Here is a 19823-nt window from a genome sequence, read left to right as displayed (position 1 = left end):
CGAATATCCATTAGAGCCTTGGTTACGTGTCATCGTCATTGATATCAACCACGGCGGCGGTGGCAGCGATGTCATCGCGGTCGGTCCGGTCTGTGTCAGACGCGAAAAAGCAAAGGGCGGACGAAGAGAGAAAAAGAGGAGGAGGAGGAGAAGGCTCTCTCGCACAATTATGCATATACGTAGAAGATGGAACATTAATTTATGGTTAAAATAAGGGTCCGGCGTGTGCACGCGCATGTCGGCGCGTCTGTTGCCGCGGACGAGCGTGGGCGCCTGGAGTGCCTCGCTTAAAACATTTCTCTGGTTCAGCTCTGGGTGCGTTGCGCCTCCAACGAGCCTCACAGCTGAGACACGACCGCGTGTTTGTTATTTGTACTCGCGTATTTATACGCGTATATATGACTATGTGCGTGTGTATAAGGGCGCACGAACTCGCGAACATACGATACACACGCATAGGGTGGAGGGAAAGGGGGACCAACCTTTTAACCCCTTCTCGTCGCGCCCCCAACTCCTTTCCTCCGACCGGGCATCACCTCCGAGGTCCGTGAGTCCCGTGCGTCCTGGTCCGCGAGGCGGACGATTAATAACCGAGGTGCTTCGAATAAATTAAAGCACTTACTTATCTCGCGCGCGAACGCGGGGCCCCGATAGCGCGGCCTTTGTCGTGACACGACGGACATATTCGTTTGGATTCGTTCTCTCACCTATTCCCGCGGCGTGCTTCGACCGAGGATTGGTTACACTCGGCTACTTGGGTGGTTTTAGACGTAAAAGGGACAAGCCGCGTAAACGTTGACGAACGATGCCTAAGACACTATCTTCTCTGTTCGCGAGATCTGCGGGTATGTGTATGTGCATCTTACATTCTAAGGGCGGGAACTATCTCCCGATATCATCGATCATTGTGAAGCAGATATTCAAAATAGATAAAACTTTTGAAATAGAAGCGCATTCTATATCATTGTTTATATACGTCTCGAAGCAATCTTAAATATCTTAGCCAGCGTAATTAATTTTCTAACACAATAAACAATTTTATTAATATAGTAATAACAAATATCTCGTAAAATAATGATTTTACGTCTTGATTTCTTTACTTGAAGCGATTACTGGATCTATCTTGAATCACCGCGTGTGAACAATTTTCAATTTCACGCCGTTGCGAGAACTCGTATCTTTCATTGCCTCACCGAGTCATCGAGTTCAAGATTTCCGTCGTAGATCGATGCCTCGTTGCTATCGATGCGCGTGCACTCAGTCCGACGGTAATTAACCCATAAAGAGAAGGAGAATTCTCCCTCTTTCTCTCTCAGCAATGTGCCGGCATGTAGACATAAATATTCTTTGTGCAGATAAACATATATATGCGCTCATGGAGACAATGGAGCGCGAGGCGTTCCGATCGCTTAAGCTTAACGGTATAGAAATATCCTCCTCGCCGACCGACAGAGACAATCGCGGGCTGAGCGAGCGAAGCAGGTCGACGACGTCTTATTCCCGCGGCTAAGGTCGTACCCTTATACGACGATCTATATAGCACACATGAGGGGGGCGGGGGAAAAGGGGCAGGGTGGAGGAGGAGGACGAGAGTATCGGACAAGGCTCTAGCCGACATCGTGCAGGAGCCGGCAGGTTCAACGGGGTTTAACCTTGAGGATGATTAGAAAGCAAAAGATCCCACCGTCGTCCTCTAACCGTTCGCGTACGGTGGATCACGACTCGTTCTCGCTCCTGCGCGGCCTCTCTTCTCGCGGTAGTTCCCGATGCTCCGCCGAAGATATCTGGGGCAATATATCTTCTGAATCTTGAAACACGCGAGAGCCGGTTGATCCATAATCAGAGAAATAATCGTGCGAAAAGTATGATGATTGTAGCCTTTACGCAAACTGGCTCTTTCGCAATTCGAATAGGCTGGAGCGAGGTCATTTTTAGGATGCTGACTACAGAAAAGGAATCTTCCAATTATATCGATATAATTTTTTATTTCAAAATAATTTATTATTCAGAGTTTGGCAAATTTCAGAATTATTATATTTTTTAAGTTGTAATGTAAACATTTAAAAAAATGTATATTGAACATATATTTTATAAATATCAGCATATTTAATATTGATTAATAATGATAAATAATGATAAAATATTATTATATATAAAATAATATTGATAAATTAATTTCAATTCATTATCAAGATTCTTTTATAGGATTACATAAGAAAATTATATATTAAATAATAAATTATCAAAATAATCAGATATAGTTTACTGAAATATAAAAGAAGAAAAACAAATTTCGAGGATAATCGATAATATGATGGACTTAAATCTCTGACAAATAATAATCTAACGAATTATTGTCACTTTGTTTTCGAGTTCCCATAAACGATATTCAGTTTCTTCAAAGTCGAGTGTGGTGGGATTTTGGCAGAAGTTACCAAACGCGCGAGACTCATCCGGTATAATTGAAGGTTCGCGCGGACCGACCGAATTATAAGGACTACATTGCGGCCTTATTCAGTCGATCATACATCGAGTATTGCGCCTCTAATTTTCGTGGCGCTTCCGAAGGTCGTTCTCACGGCGAACAAAGTGTGGAAAACGGTACCTATTGCGTGGCTCGCGGAACGAGCGGTTAGTCGCACACACATGTGGTCCTAGATTAAACCTACCATTATCTTGTACGACGTGGTCATAAAGATCACTTAAAATTACTCGCGATGGTAATTACGGATAAGTGATGGTTATTACACACAGCGTACGCGCGAGTCGCGTTCGATTCCTATCGAGAATCGGTTTTAGGCGCACGATTAGCGGATTAATTGATTTTCGCTATCGATAACTTCCTCCTATTAAATACGAATTACGACCAGTCCCTCGGATAGAACGTAAACCGTTAAAAATCGCCTCTAATGTAACTTCACATGTTTCATCAAGGAAAGAAAGAACAATTACCGACTCGCTCGCACTTCCGCTCCAGCGCGGCGCGTTTGATCTACGAGTCTATCAATAGAGGGACGTTAAATTAATACATTCGTCACGGCGATCTCGAAGCCGCGCGCCTTCGATCGGGCAGAAACGAAAGCGCCGAAAGTTCACGCGAACGTACCAACTATACCTTTCAGCATCGTTCAGCCTTACAACGAAACGTATACTTATCCTTCGTTGTGTAGCCATTAAACCAAGCACGGGTATATACCGGGACCGATACCGTTCAAAGTCTAATATCCCTCGCGCAGCTTGTTAATCATATCAGCCATCGTATCGAGTTCGCTCATGCTTGATCACTCATAGTTACAAGCGAGAATGAACGCGGCGCGTGACACTCGTATCCGGGGGTTTTTCAGCCTTCGGCTTATCGCGGCTCCATCGCGAGCCGCTCCTGTGTTTGGAACGAAGGAGACGAATCCACCTGTCGACAGGCCGGTGCCCTTATCACGTCGACGAAGATCAGTCGCTTTGATTTAATAAAAATTCTCCCTCATCCCCCGTGCGATGACGCGATCTTGACGCGTTGTGATGCGAGCGATCAATGTGCTGCAACGTCGTCCGCTGTACCATCGCGAGCTTTCGAGAGCTCGCGCTCGTGACTCGCGGCCGAGCTCGAGGAGCTCGTTGGAATGCACGCCGACCGGGATTCGTGGCGTCTCATTTGAATTCCGCGCGGGTATCGTTCGCTCCATCGAAGGACCCGGCGGTATGCGAGCCCTTCGAGATCGCCTTTTAGGTTTACGAGCTACGTAAAGCCGTCTCTTGTCTCCGCGCGATCCTCCGTTTCCGTCGATGTTCGCGAGTTAACTCGGGTCACTCGAAAAAATATATACGGGGAGTATGGAGATCTTGATCTTAATACGCGCCTACAAATTTGCATATTCCTCACCTTTTGTGTCTCGCCCCCATTGCGAAATATATTATATTGCTCAACATCTGCCCGCGTTCGTTGATGAGTTATCTCGAAATTCCCGTTCTCTCAATGCATAGATAAAGTATAATTTTGTTGGTTGATATATAGAATTTTTTGTTTTTAACAATTTCCGCATTTTTACGCAAGTTACATTTAATGAGGAGAAAATGTAGCACTTGTCGACGCTTTAATCTACGTGTACGCAAAATCATTAGTCTATGCGCATGTGTATGTAAACGCTTGTTACGTGGGAGTTCTGTTTGGAGCATGCATTATCTTGCTGTCGTCGAGTGTCGAGATTGACTAATGGAAAAAGAGCGCACTTCCAACAAGGGCTGCGCTAGTCCACGCTCTGTTGTCTTAGGGCCATGATGTATATTCATTGTTATAATATCTTATTTTTGATTAATATTTTTTGACAGAAATCAGCTGATAACTGTCAAAAATATTAATCGAGTTTAAAATATTATAACATATTATTTAAAACATATTATATTATTTTAATATGAAAACATTTTTTCTAACTGCATTGTTTATGAGATATTCGACACACATATGCATATACATAATTTGAATATTTTGTTTTCAGATCAATGTGTGCTGTGTACTACAACTCCGCTATTGTACCCATCGGTGAGTGAGAAATTATTTTTTAATTCTGAAATTTTTGACGCGTTGATTTATTCTCAAGTTATATGCGGCATCCCACATATAATACAATCGTTCAATCACTAACGATCTCGCTGATTTGTCGATTGATTTTGTACCCTAAAGTATCCCTTAGAGCTTCAAAATAAATTATTTGCGCTATGTCGTCGCGATACGCGGTCGGAAACTCTGACGAAGCCGTAGACCGTAGAATGATGGAACACGAAGAGATAGAATATATATATATATATATATATATATATATATATATATATATATATATAGTTCGCGGATCAAGATGAGTGAAAGAAAGGGACGAAGGACGATGAACGAATAATGGACGCAAGATGTAGATGACCGTAGAATGTTGGACCGCGTCCGAATGTTCCGTAGCGAGATTCCACGGCGCGTCCCGGCGTGATTATAGGGTCAGTAATTAATATATTGAGCGGTAATTAATATATTGGTCGGGCCGTGGCGGCAACATGTTATTACGTGGACCGTGGCGTGCAAGGTGAGGCAACTCGAGGGGGGAAGAACTGGGCGGTCCCCCCTCAATAATTTCCCCTTGTTCCCTCCGACATCCTCTTCTTGCGGGGCGATAGATTCGGCTACATCTTGCGTCGACAAAGCGCACGTGCATTCTGCGACGTATGAAATCGTCCATCGATTTCTGCGTTTCTTCCTCCTCGCTGCTTCTGCGAACATCCGAATTTACGACTGATAATTTTTCACGGCGAGTAAACACACTATGAAGTTATTAGCAAAGAAATAAGCGACGGTGTTAGATTGTTACTACGACACTGGTGACCAACACATATCATATAACACGTATACCCTTTCTGAGCTGTCCTTGCTATAATTTATCGATCAATCGCCTCCGATAGCTCGTCTCTCTTTCGCAACGAAAAACAAGTAGAATGCTGAAAATAACATATGACTTTGTGATCAGAAATCTAATTGAAATAACCGAACGAAATTGTATGTCATTCAAAAACAATATCGTATACGAAGAGACAACATTAATTCGTGTGAGATTAGGGACACTAAAGACGCGATCGAGAAAACGTCCGTTGATCCCGTTAGTCTTCAACTACGATAGCGAAGTAGGTCGTACGTGGAAAGAACCGCGCGCATCTTCAGCGGATGTAACCCTACGGATTCATTAACATATACAACGTAGGAACATTATAGAAAATGGCTAGAAAAAATGGTCGGTTATTAGCTAAATTAAAAATCGCATTTATGTGTGAAGTTTATTAAGCCGATATTATCGGCAATGGGCGGGGAGGGAGAGATATATGAAATTACATGCGCTTGCGGGCATCTTCTCGCTGATCGCTGCCGCCTCTTTTCATCTCGCATTCATTTTTTGCGTTTCCTCTCTCCGCTCGGATTTTGTACGTGATATTTCGCTTTCTAATTTCGCTCATTCTTATTACTGCCTTAATTATCGCGTCTTTGTTATCGTCGCTTGATTGCTTCCTATCTCCCGAGCGAATCTTTACGAGGAGGATGTCTCTTTTGCATTTCAGTCGGTGACACGCATCTTATATTATAGATCGTGCATATAGATACATGTATATCTCTTTTGATCTTGAGCAGGCGATTTCTTTCCGTGCGCGCGCGTGTAACGAGAAAAAAATTAGACGAGTGCACAAACATCGTTGAGAAGTCGCGGAAATCGAGCCGATTCGAAAGGTCGAGACGACGAGCGATTTGCAAGTCACATTTCACGCGATTCGCGCCGCGCGAAATTAATTCGTGGCCCGTTCGACACCCCGTCGACGTTTTTTAATTCCATTTTTATTGTTCGGCTCCTTTATTCATCGGCGTTTTTGTAACAGAGAGAACTCTCGACGCGCGCGTGATCTATAAATCACGAATCGGCGCTCGACCGACGAAATCGTAGTGGTTAGACTTATTGCGTGCAAAGCTTTGCGATTGCGATCGCGAGAAAATCGTCTCGTCGCGCCGATCTGAAGGTGCCGAGTGATGAAATCTCTTCGCTCCTCGAAGACTCGTCCATCAACGGAATGACGTGGAATTAGCAGCTCGAAATGGGATGGTAATTGGAAATTCGAATCTCAACCAACCGCGTGTAAACACGATCGATGCGTCGGCTTCGGGGGAGAATTAAGCAGTGGTGAAAGGCAGTGAGAACAGAATAGTTCTTTTCTCGACGGTTTCATTCGCGACTCCTTTTTCTGCGCTCGAATCTTTCATCGCTTTATAATTCTCATCGTCTAATGAATGGAATATATATCGTGTGCATTAGCAAAATAAAATTGACATACTTGCAGAAAAACTGGTACTCTTTAAAATTAATTATTCTCGGCGTTTATTTTATTCGGTCTCCTTTATATTTGAAATAAAATTATTATTATCCCTTTCTAAAAGAAGGCATTGTTAAGTTGATTCTCGAAAGTCTGAACATCAACTGATAACTGTCAAAAATATTAATTAGAGTTAAAAGAAACATATATATATAACATACTAAAATAGTAATATGTTGTAAACAATGTTATAATGCCTCGTCTGCGATTAATATTTTTTGACAGAAATCAGCTGATATCTGTCAAAAATAATAATCGAGTTTTAAGCATTATAATATATTATTTAAAACATTTTAATTTTTATATTTTTATTTAAAAAATTAATGATTCTTTTATACATATAAAAAATATCTTGTTCTTTCAGTAAAATTTCTTATATATGAATAATTATTAGTTATTATATATATTAACGAGATTGCACGTATTATATGAAAGTCGCCTTTTATTGGTAATCGTCGCACCGAGGTTTTCAATAGCCGGATGTTTAGTGTGGTTAATGGATCGCTGCAGTATTTTAAACCAACGGCGGACATACTTCTACGGTGAAACTCAATGTCAGATCCGATCTCGTGAATCGGGAAAGTCCCTTTGAGAAGTCGGCAGCTCTTTGGGCGTAAGCGCAGACTCTTGGCCTCTCGTCGTCGCTTCTCGTTGAGTGATATATAAAACCGGCATTCGCGAATAAATATTCCATTGCGGGAGTACTGGACTCTAAATATTCATGGGGCAGTTCGCTATCCTTAGTCCATCCCGTTCTTTCTATGTTTTTCTCTTTCTCACACTCCCTTTCTCTCTTTCTATTTCTTGTCCTCTTGTCGTTTCTAAATTCAACTATGGTCGTCGCGAGGAGTCGCATCTCTTACTACCGCAAGCATGTTTCTATTGGACATTGCGATGGATTCTTTGTGCCATCCCGATCCGCTTCGTCCGATATTACGAGACATACTTTTCATTCTTATCAACGGTGAATCGCGAAGACCGATTATGATATTGGTTCATGAATTTTCAATTCGACGAGAGATTGTAAAAGCGCGTAAAAGTTAAAAGTAATTAAATATGATTTTATCTCTCAGCATGCATCCATTCGAGTATGTAATCACACATTAGATCGTACTTTGATAACATCGTTGTCGACCAAGCAATTACAATAAAAACCGAGATGCGCATATTTTTAAAGATCTGGCATAAGAGTGCATTCGCTGCGGGCGGCTGGATTCTGCCTTGCTAATTGTCCGCGAAAAAAGAGAAAGAGAGAGAGAAACGACTTCTCGATAATTATTTAACTGCTGCTAGTCATCGACTTTCTACAAAGTAGCTATTATACTCGCTGCAATATGTATCGAGCTACCGTTTGAATTCTCGGGCCGGAAGCGAAGCGCCGATTTCAAGATCATCGATATCGCGATATCGGCGCATCCATGTCGCGATAATTCGCGATTACGATTCAACCGTCGCGATTCCCGCATTTAATAGCCAATAGCATTCGATTTCGAGCGCGACGAGAAACGGTCGCACCGTTAATTAATTATCCGACGAGTCGTTAGGGGCAAATAGCGAGGCGCGATCTCGTCGCTCAGCTCGGCTCGGCGTAATTAAGTTTGCCGGTTCGAATTACGTTCGAGTGGCAACCGCGACGCGCCCGCGTCTAGGCGCGGAGATAGACATCCCATTCGCCCTCCTCCCGGTTTTCTTTCCAACGTGCTCGCCAACGTTATATCCCATCGGCGTCTCTAACCGCACCTCGCCTCAGCGCGTTAATCTCCTTCGACACATCGTCCATGGGGTTTTATGCGTGAAGATGCCCGGCGACTTCATCGAGAGAGACCATCGATCTTTACGACCGGCTCGCTCGCCGCTCGGTGGTACTGGTACTCGCGCGCAATTATCTTTATACCGTACGACAATTGAGTTTCGCTTACGAGAGAATAGCATATCTTGCATACCTCCGTAAACGCATCTGGCGTTCTTTTATCGATTCGTTTTATTTTTCCCATGGCGTCGAGACCTCCGGAGATGTCGTTTCTTACCTCACCGAAGAAGCATCGTGTTTGCGCCGCAAATAGACTAATTGACTCTCGCTTGATTATCGAATTTAATTCGATTGTGGGTATAAGCAAATTGTTACGATTTGACAATCTCTCTCTCTCTCTCTCTCTCTCTCTCTCTCTCTCTCTCTCTCTCTCTCTCTCTCTCTCTCTCTCTCTCTCTCTCTCTCTCTCTCTCTCTCTCTCTCTCTCTCTCTCTCTCTCTCTCTCTCTTTCTCCTTCTCCTTCTTGCTCCTTCTTGCTCCTTCTTGCTAATGAATAATTTTTTTAATATTTGATATATGCTGAAATACGAATGGAAGGAAAGAAATATTACATGAATCGTGAAATTGGAGAACGCGATCTTAAAGATCAACCGGGAAACGGTTCGCTAAAAAGCTTTTAGCGTAGCTCTTTGAAATGATCCATATTAATGTGAAATTGAAAATAACAAGAAATTGGAAATGGTGATGGACCCCACAAAGAACTGGTACGATTTAAGATCGGGCAGCACGCGTGATCGACCGCTATTACGGTTTCGCGGTGGAGGTTAATGCCGAGAGAGGTTGATCGTTAGCCGCGCGTACGATCGCGTTCCTTCGGGGATACTATATATCGCGGCGTTATACTACGGCACGACCGAATCGAATTAAGAAGGCAAAAATCGAGTAGCGAGTTCAGAGCGCGCCGCGCCGCGCAAAGTGGAACGATAGGCGATTTAACGGACAGCACGCGTGATCGGTCGCAATCACGCGCCTGCTTTAAAGGTTAATGCCGACACGGCAGAAAAATAGCTGGAATTAATGCGTCGCGTGTGCTACTGGTTGCGTGCTGGATGACCATTCCTGGCGACGAGTATGGGAGCTGGAAAAAAGCACGGCTGTGTGCGAAAGAGTAACATCTAATGATTCCCGACGCGCCTCGAAACTATCGCGAGAGACTTTCGATGATCATTTATACGCCTTGTTTTTGCTAATGTCCGTACTAATTTTAACATTGCCGTGGGCTGTCGCCGCAAGAGAACCGAGTCCCGTAAATAAAAACGATGAGACAAATAAGGAGGCAGCATTTTCATTTTTAATCATCCTTTCATGTGAATATATTGATATATTATTAGATCCTCTATAGAAACTTTGATCTAGGAAATATAAAAACGATGATATGTTCGACGTTCAGCGAAGCTTGTTTTCGAAGCGAAATCGCGTTCTCTAAGGCGCGAAGGAATGCAATAATTAATTACTACAATTAATTACTATCGCACGCGCGCGTGTATCGTAGGACCTCCTCCTTCGCTGAAATTAAACGTATCGCCCACACGCTACGCGAGTCTTCTCATCCTTCCAACGAGATACCACTTTCCGCGCGTTCCCAGCGCGCGTCGCGGAAAAACGCTCGGTTCCGCAATGATAATATCGCGAGTTTTTGCGCGCGTGCGCATACCGGTTATCGCGCGGAATATCAGCTGATAACATCGGAACAAGTGCTTGCACACCCCCATGCACACCTTGCCCGGACTAGCCGGACGATGCACGGGAAGGAGAATTTACCCTCCTCGCCGGAATCCGCTGCCTTCTCCCGTTGTCGTCGTGTACGTAAGCTTCTCGCACGGATATCCGCATGTGCACGTATGTTTGTTATGTACGTGTGCATGCGAACCACCGCGACCGGTGCATCTCGAGCGTCTCTTATGGACCGCGCTGGCGTTGCACCATAATATTATTAGATAAACGGCGCGCCGCTAGATAGTGTACGCTTCTATATGGTTTACATAAGCGACTGTGACCCCTCGCCTCGCAAGGGCCACTTCTTCTTCCTCTTTTTCTTCTTCTTCTTGCTCTTCCTCCTCCTACTCCGCCTTCCTTCTGTTTCACGGTGAAACATCGCGCCGCGTTGCATAGTGGAGGCTGCCTTCGCAACACACCAGCGTGGCAAGCGACAAGTGCGATCCACCGCGTCTTCCCTCCTCCATCTCGCCCTCTTCCGCACGATTCGCCTTATCCTTCTCTGAAACCCTCGCGCCGTCTCCTTCCACTTCCCCGTCGTTCATCTACGAAGGGTTAATGGGGTTTCACGGAAATTGCTTCGCGCCTAGCGACGGATAGAAACCGCACGCGAAATCCGCCGCGAAACGAGGTTCTCATCAGGAACAATGCGGTGAATTGCGGGAAGAGAGTTTAAAGAGAGGCGAAGCTGTGTTACAATGCTAGAACATCAAGTTTGTCAATTTAAACTTTTTTTGCGGATTAATAGTCCGATTAAGACCACATTAAGCCATATATTTATGCGTTTACTTTACAATTCCATTTTCTTTTCTCGTTTCCAATCTTCGTACACGCGCATAAAGTCTTTATATACATAATATATGTGAAAATAGATGTAATAAACTTAGAACGTATATAAAATATGTACATATAGAAAGAAATTGAATAATTGCAAATATTTGAATCACACGCAATCCTGCAGAAATATATTTTGAATTTTTATTTTTCACGCTTTCATTTATATTTATGAAATACTTATACTTATTTACATGTATGAATAAATAGAACGGTTTGACACATATGATACAGGGATTTTTATTAAATAATTATCTTAGAAAATTTATATTATGTATATAATTAATTTAAAATCGTCCGATTGCTAGAATAAAAAAAATCATCCTCATGAACGAATCGTGTAAAGTTGTAAAGAGATATATTAAAACTGGACCGCATCGCGGTTTGGACTTTAGTGGAAGCACCGGTCGCTTTCTCCTCGAAGCAGTTCGCGAAAGATACACGTTCGGCAATTTCCCGAAGCGGCGACAACAAGAGAGGGAGATGCAGTAGATCGTGCGAGCATAATGCGTCAAGCAGAATGCCAATAGCTCTCTTGGGACCCGACAGACAAGATAGCGAAGCGAGCGCGATAGTCGACAACTCGCTTCCGCTCCAGACAGCGACGCTAAGAAATCGTCGATGATCTCACGTGCGACCTGCTCGTTCCTGCACGATTTCTCGTTCTTTTTTCATTTACCCGTTTCTTGATTAAGCAAATTAATAACTCGAAGAGACAACCTTAAATTTATTGCGCAAATTGACGCGCTAATTGATTGCGCAAAACGCGGTGTTCGCGTAAAACCACGAACGCGACCGTGAGTAATGAGCCGTGTCACCGCGTAATTATTAATTCTTAGAACTGTTGACGGTTTTATAAAGTGGCTCTATCCATTTTGTTTATAAAAATTACGCTGGAATCGACGACAGGCACATCGTGCGCGCGTGATAAAAAATAAATTTCGTGTGGAATTGTAATCATTTAGGTTAATATGTCAACGCGTTTTCGACGATAAGGCAACCAATCGCGGTAGTTTTATTTGAATAATACATTTATATTGTACGTATACAACGTAACATTATAACACGCTTGACGTAACGAAGCATACGTATTTTCTCTATATATTCACACGTTTTATTCAAATTAACTACGAGACTTCGAGGGAGATGTTATCGCTGCTGCAATTTCGAATAAGCCTATTATACATACATGATGTAAGAAACACGGATATATATGAGAGCACGAAGATATGTTACTCTTATAAACTATAATAATAAGCCGCGCTCAATTAACTGTAGAAACAAACCGCGGCGATTAAGTCTGCGGTGATTAAGTCAGCATGCTGAGATTAGATGTACGATTTCATCTGATTAAATCTGAACAGTGCTTCGCGTAAGTTTCGGATTAAATCATTTCCGCAAACGCATTCTCTTCCTAAAAATTTATCAGAAAATTCTATAGTTCTTTCCACAATTCTCTTATCGTAAAAACAAATATAACAATCGTGTTTAAAAAAAAAGAAAAAATAATTTTTTTTTAATTCCGATTCTTTCACGATGTCATAAATAAGTTAAGGAGATAACCGCGTTGAGTGCGCTTGTTGAGTGCGACGCGAGAGCTTTCGTCGGTACCGATAGACGACGTCGTGAAGTATGTAGGCTTATACAGATCCCTGGCGTGCACGTAGAGCGTTAGGGGTTAACGAGGGCCGATCGTGCGATCGGTCGATCTTTCCCAAGAGTCGAGGCGGCCCAATTAGAAGGCACATAAAAGCCGGGCGCATAATCAGCAATTTGTATTGTCGAAGGATAAGAACGCACGCGCTCAGTCGCTCACTCTCATATACTCGCGAAAAAAACCTCTCTCGCCCTCAATCCGTCTCTCTCATTGTTCTCTTCTGCACGCCCACCCTCTCTTTTGAAAACCACTTTGCAAAATAACTTCATACACAAGGTGAACAACGTCAAATGAGAGGATGAGAGGCGCGTTCGTTGACGGTGTCGGCTCGATGGAATTGAGGGAGGGAAAAGACGAGAGGAGGCCTGGCACCCGATTAAGCTATGCAATCGCCAATTATCGGCAATTTGATCCGGTTATAACTCAATTTAAAGTAATTGGACCGCGTCGAGCGGCTCCGTTCTTCAAGAGTCTCTCTCGTATGTATTAACACGCCTCACTTATGCACACGCACGCGCGAGTTTACGTGTATATGTATGCGCGTACAACGTACGACATGCACGAGAAGAGGAACGTAAAAGGTAAAGAGAGAAAAGGCGAAGAAAGGATAGAAGAGAGACGTCCCGAGGAGCAAACGTTACAGCTTGCATTTAAGAGACTCAATCTGGATGCTTTTAGCGCCCTTCGACGATCGTAAATTACTGATTGGCCGGCATGAACGTGTACGTCGACACGGAACGACGATACTGAAATCTTTTCCGCGGACGTACTTGATGGAAGTATATATGCGCACGAATAGAGCAAGTCGTGACTTTTTTTTTTATTTCCGTTTTCCTATTGCATACTCTTTTTTTCGATTTGTTTCGATCGTATTCGATGATCACGATTTCTTTAATTGATTTTGCGAAAGTGAAAAACTATGAAAAATTTCAGAGATAAAATTAAGTAAAAATTAATTAAGAATAAATTAAAGTTAAAGAATTATTATTATTTATGCATAAGTAATGAGATTTACGACGATTTCGATGAAAGAGACAATACTAAAATGTGGGAGCAAATTAACTGGTAGTAAGGAAACGCCATTTATTTCTGATGAATCTTTTTTTAACACGAGGCAGACATGGCGTAATCAGTAAAAAGCCCCGTTGCTATTCGACTGCACTTTTTGTTAAACACTTTTTACTCACGGCCATCTTTCGCTCATGCTATAATCAAACATGGCAATTTGTAACATCCTCGTCGCATAATGCCGCTAATCACCACTTTATTTCTTTTTCACCTTCTTAGTTCCATTACACTTTTTTTCGAACACCTATTTCTATCCTTGTATATCCTCTACATTCCAAGTGTCTAATTTCGTTAAATGGTTACGCTCGAGCACGTGAGACCGTTACGTCGGTGGCAGGTTCGCACCCATTGACAAATTTGACGAGACACGCAACCAATTGGTCTCCACCGGCGTTAATCGATACAGCGATCGGTTCATTAGACGGATCGTTTCTCTCTCGCGGCCGGGAACGAGCAAGCTTATTCGATATTGGCTTTTCGATCACGTCCAGTCTGGCGGAAATCTGCGCAGCGCTGTCTGTCGATGGCTTTCTTCCTCGTTGGTTTCGCATTTCGATTGAGATCGATCTATCAACAATTTTTTACGTCTCTACGATCTTAAAAGCAAACTGTGCCGAATTTTTTTAAAATTGTTTAAAAGAATGAATTCTCCATTTATAATATTATATTAGAACTTGCAATATAAATTTTCGCAGAAATAAAATTTCTAATAATAAGCGAAGCGGATTATTTTTTTGTTTAGTATCAATTACAAAAAATAAAAATTAAAAGCATTTTTAATATTATAACATCTTAGATAAAAATTAAATTGACACTTTAATACGCAAATTATTTAATCGACGCGCCGCATTGTTATTACATAATAATGGACGTAATTAGATTATGATTTTTAGATATATTAAATAATTTCTGAAATTTTGCATTTTTTATTTGTTATAATTAATAAAAGTCTAATAATAACGAAAATCGAAATTAATAGGATTGCCTATTTATCATTAGGACTGTTTAAAATAAATAAATAAAACATCGTGCTATATTAATTTGATTTAATTTCAAATCTGATGGAACTTCCTTTTCGATGAATTTTTTTTTTTTATATCGTGATAACAGCAGACTTGGATATAAATAAGATTCGAACTTATATGGGTTTATCTCGGTTTTTCTCTGTATAAAAATCATGTTAAGAAAATAGTCGTATTTCTTCTTGACAATACTCAAATTCTACATAATTGCATTATATAAAACTATTATATAAAAAGAATAAAATAATTAAAGATAATTATATATATACATTGAATTAAAATTAATAACAAATATTTTCTATCTACTATGATACAAATTACCATTCTGCGCTAAGCGAATTTCCGACACAAATAGAACAAATAATGGTAGTAATCAATCACTCCTTACGTTTATGTACTTCATTTCTCAAGATTTACACTCATGTTAAAAGAAATTTCTCCGATCGCTACCGTTCTCGTGGAAATTCGCTTTTGTTGCGATCAAATCGCGGACTTGTAAGCCAACTTGTCGATATTTCATTCGTGCCGAGCGGGAGTCGCGCGCAGACGGTTAAAATTGTTCTGTACACAACAGTGTTGCTTAACTCATGCATAGAGTCATGACGGATTGAAACGATTGCTTATTGCTCGACTGGTGCAACCAGTCGCAGTGGACTGATGTACTGCCTCAAGTCTGTCTCTCTCGTTTGTTATCCCCATTAATACGTACGTGCGTGCATACACACATGCTCAGCTATACGTACATGTATGGAAATCGTACGTGTATATAATAATAGTGTTATCCACCACATTAAATCCTCCAATGTAATGTCATTGATGTATTGAGAATGGAGGGAGGATAATATGAGGGTGGAAATAAATTTCTCTTTAAAATTATTGTTTTAGATATTTCAAGATCATTACTATGTGTTTTTAAGTGGATCATATCATTTTCTCTTCTATGAATTAATTTTTCCTATTCTGCGTATTTCCTATAAAATGCATATTAAGATAATCGAAAGATAAATGCTTTCGTACTTTTCATATTTCTTATTTTTATAATGCATGATTAGCATCGATTTGCATAAGAAAGAAACATAATATTTAAAAAAAAAAAGTTTTGAAATCTCTAAAAACAACTTTTGTAAAAATATCTTTTTCCTAAAAGTTTTTTTTCTATTTTTAAAAGCAACAGAAACATTTAAATGTTCTCATTTAATTGCCCTACAATTGAATATGCTGTGATATATAAATATATTAAATTAACCCTTTGCACTCATAATAATTTAAATACAGTGTATCAGCCAACTCATAATAATAAATTGTTTGACCTGTTTTTTATGCAAAATATAAGAAAGAAATGATGAAATGTGACTTAGATTTTACAAGATTTTTCATCATTTTTTGTACTCTTAATTATATGATTTTCTAAAAATAAATAATTATATACACTTAAATAAACATTATAATTATATTTATAAATTCAAATGTATTTTAGAAAACATAGAAAAACATACATTACATAATTGAGAGTAGATATATGAGTGCAAAGAGTTCAAACAATATCAAAATATTTCACTTTGGCTCACTATGCGTAATTATTAATTATATAATTAATTTTTTATATTTTATCAGCAAAAAGCGCATTTCTTCACAATCAATAATTTCTTGGAAATCTATTTAAATAATATGACTAAGTTTGTGTATATCTTTTTTTTTTTCTTTTATTTAAAATGCAATAAAAAAAATGACAAATTTGATAATGAAATTTCTGAATAGATATACATGTAATATCTTTTTACATAGTTATGTCGGTGTAATATTTGAGGCAACAGTAACTATATGTAATTATTATTTTTGATTCTTGATTTGTTTAAAACGGCATCCATTCAAAGGCTGTACGAGATTACTCAGCTAATCTGAAATAAATTAAATCATTTATAATACAGATACAAAGGACTCTTCGTGTTTCCTTTGTACACTCCTTTCTTTGTACAAAATGAACACATTTTCATGATGATACTGCCTACCAATAATCAAAACGACCGACATTTTCTCTCAATCAGCATCGCTGTTGTCTTCTCATCGCGGAAGTAATCTCCTTTATCACTATTATTTAGCTCTTTCCTTTTCATCAATAAATTTATCATTATCATAGATTCTTCGTTTGATATCTCTCTCTCTTTAGAAATTGTTTAGATCGACTTGTAGATCTTAAAGATTTAATTTCAAGGGTGTAGCGTCGAGTGTTAAATCGAGTGGGTTTGCCGCGCCTTCCTCCGTAGACGAGCTGTCGCTGTCATTTATCTGCTCCTCCTTCTCACCCTTCTTTTTCGGCGACTCATTAGATTGCGATGAGCTACCGCTCGCCCGCATGCTGAGGTCTATCGGTTCGTCCAGCTCGTCGGCGAGACCACCAGGATTAGGACTGACCAGAAGTGAGTCACCACCTCTCACCGAGTATGTCGTCGGTGTGATCATACTTGGTATCGGATATAACGTGTTTAAATAAGGATTATGAGTGTTCATAAGCATTAGGCTGCCATTGATCGACACTCTAGAATTGGATTGTGTTGGTTCATCTATCTTGTTGGTGAACGGTGAAACTCGGCTCGAACTGCTCTTAGACTCTACATCGAGATTAGGTTCTTCATCGCTGAAATCACTCTCGGATGTAGTTCTTGATATTGCTTCCAATACCGCCGATCGATAGGGCTCTGATAAAGTCATTGCATATTGCATTGTAATTGGGCTTTGTTGCCTTATTTGATTATCTACCGACGATGATACAAGTTCATTCAAGGTAGATACTTGGATAGGTTGAATAGGTGTGACAGGTAATTGCGACTGAAACTTGGCAAGCCAGTTGTTGTGAGAACTCGCGGCATCGTTGGCATGATTTTCTGAGTTTGCTTGACTGGTCGACGCAGCATCTCTCTCATCCTCTAAAGGGACGTAAGATTGCGGTAGTAAAGAAGATAGATGAAAGAAGGACGGAACGTGGAGATGTTCGCTCCCTTTATCTTCTTCCTTCTCTAGCGACTGGATCAATGCGTGGTTCATCTTAAACCAATTCGAACGTCGGCCGTAACGTGAGCTTGCCTTGGACATACCGGCTAACAAGCATTTTTTCAATCGGCAGGCTTTGCAGGATGTACGACTCTTCTTGTTAATCACGCAATTACCGCCGTTCTTACATTCTGACACACTAGCGGGGTTGCTATATGTGCGACCGAAGAAAGACTGTAACAGAAAATAATAATAATTGCTGTTAATTGAAATATAAAAATTTTGAAATATAAAAGAAATCTTTATGAAAGAAGTCGCAAATTTATTATTGCAATTACAGCGTTAAATTAGCAATTTCACATTCAAAACACCTTGATAACACCTTCAGATTTACGCCACTGAAAATCACATAACGAGATTAAAGAACGGAATATTTTGCTGACGCATCTGTAGAAATTAATGCACGCTCGTTAAATTGATCTACAAATGTATGTATGTATCCGTCGTACTGTACATTTATAATAGTCTTACGATTGTCGATTGATCATGAATTTTCGCGCGAAATCTCCGGCTCAACCTTTGACTTTCGACACGTCGGGGGGAATCGCGAAGCGGCGCATTCGTATAAATTAATCGGATTATCAAGACAAACGAAGCATTATCACGATCGAGGCCCGCGTCGTATTTTCACGCCGGATATTATCAGATACGTCCACGAGAGAAACCTCCGTACGACCGAACCATATAAAGGGTCGACGGTCGGTGCCCGCGTGTAAGCCACGCACATTTCTACCGGATTAAACGTCAGAGTTTAATGTTACGCGCGTCACGTGAATTAGCATGCCTGCGCCTAGAAGAGAGGCGCGCACGAGAAAGGAAAAGAAGGAGAGAGAATGACGAAGAGGATGCGCGAAGGGAAGCGAGCAAAGGGCGAAGGGAATGGGTAGAGAGATGCAAGAGAAAGAGCGGAAAGACGAGGGGGAGGAGATAGAGTATATACGTGGCGTGGCTGCTCGTAAAGTTAAACGCCTGTCGGCCGACGATAAAACTGCCTCGAGAAAACCCCGCTGCTTCGAAAGGCGCGCACGCGGTCTCGCTCGCACGGTCATCGAGTACTAATTTACGACGCGACTTCGCAGTTTTTCGCCGCTTCACACCCTCCAGAAATTTCAAGAGACGTCAAAAAATGCGAGCGCGCGCCACCTGATCGGCTAGACGTCGATTCGATTAAGTTTGCGTGTTCAAACGAAATTTCTGATCGAATCTGATGATTTATTTAAAAAGGTATACACATACTTAATTCTCTAAAGGACTCAAAGACAAAATTAATTTTAATTCAAATAATTTAATAGCATGCAATAGTTTTTTCCTTCTAGAAATATGTATACATTTTACTTTCTTTTTTTATCTAAAAATACCTACATTGAGAATTCAGCAAAAAATATAATATTTGAAAAATAACAGATGAAATAACATATAGAGAGAATATCAGAAAAAACATTTGCATACATAAAGTGGATTGTATCATAAGTTTAATCAACATTAATATTTAATTTAAAAAAAAATTGGTTTATATCTTTTCTATTTATTCGATCCAAATGATTATCTGTTCTAATTTTCATGCTCAAGCATAAGTAGATGTGATTTTTATTCATGAGATTGATTTCCTTAAGATAGAGCACGATCGTGTTTTGTTAAAATATATAGTTATCGCATACGTTAGAACTGTTACGAGATCTACGCACAACTCCGCGTATCCGCGTTCTCACGTTTTCCCTCGTTGTTAAATCATTACGTCACGATCGATTAGCACGCGCGTGTTACGGAACAAGAGGCGGAAGAT

General features: G+C 40.7%; 2 protein-coding genes across 4 annotated transcripts in view; one reads left to right on the top strand and one right to left on the bottom strand.

The window, feature by feature from the left end:
• LOC145942085 (uncharacterized) overlaps positions 1–19823 on the top strand; it is a 374660-nt gene that overhangs the window by 172084 nt on the left and 182753 nt on the right. Inside the window, exon 13 of the mRNA XM_083048578.1 lies at positions 4491–4534. The gene's annotated coding sequence lies outside the window, so the exon portion shown is untranslated. The remainder of the gene's footprint in view (positions 1–4490; positions 4535–19823) is intronic.
• LOC145942083 (uncharacterized) overlaps positions 16694–19823 on the bottom strand; it is a 29016-nt gene continuing 25886 nt past the window's right edge. The window contains exons 4-5 of one of the 3 annotated variants that reach the window (XR_014426304.1): positions 17002–18214; positions 16697–16890 (exon numbers count right to left, since the gene is read on the bottom strand). Coding sequence is in view for 2 of the 3 variants with exons in the window: in XM_083048576.1 (XP_082904702.1) it covers positions 17186–18214 (1029 nt within the window). In the remaining variant the exon portion in view is untranslated. Of the gene's footprint in view, positions 18215–19823 lie in introns of all 3 variants that reach the window. The other 2 variants (XM_083048576.1, XM_083048575.1) reach the window with 2 other exon arrangements.

Source organism: Prenolepis imparis, unplaced genomic scaffold (assembly GCF_030444845.1).
Source record: "Prenolepis imparis isolate NDT839.2.m4 unplaced genomic scaffold, iyPreImpa1.0 SCAF_10, whole genome shotgun sequence".
Lineage (NCBI taxonomy): Eukaryota > Metazoa > Arthropoda > Insecta > Hymenoptera > Formicidae > Prenolepis > Prenolepis imparis.
Note: the sequence above shows the minus strand (reverse complement) of the source record. Positions and strands in the feature narration are given on the sequence as shown.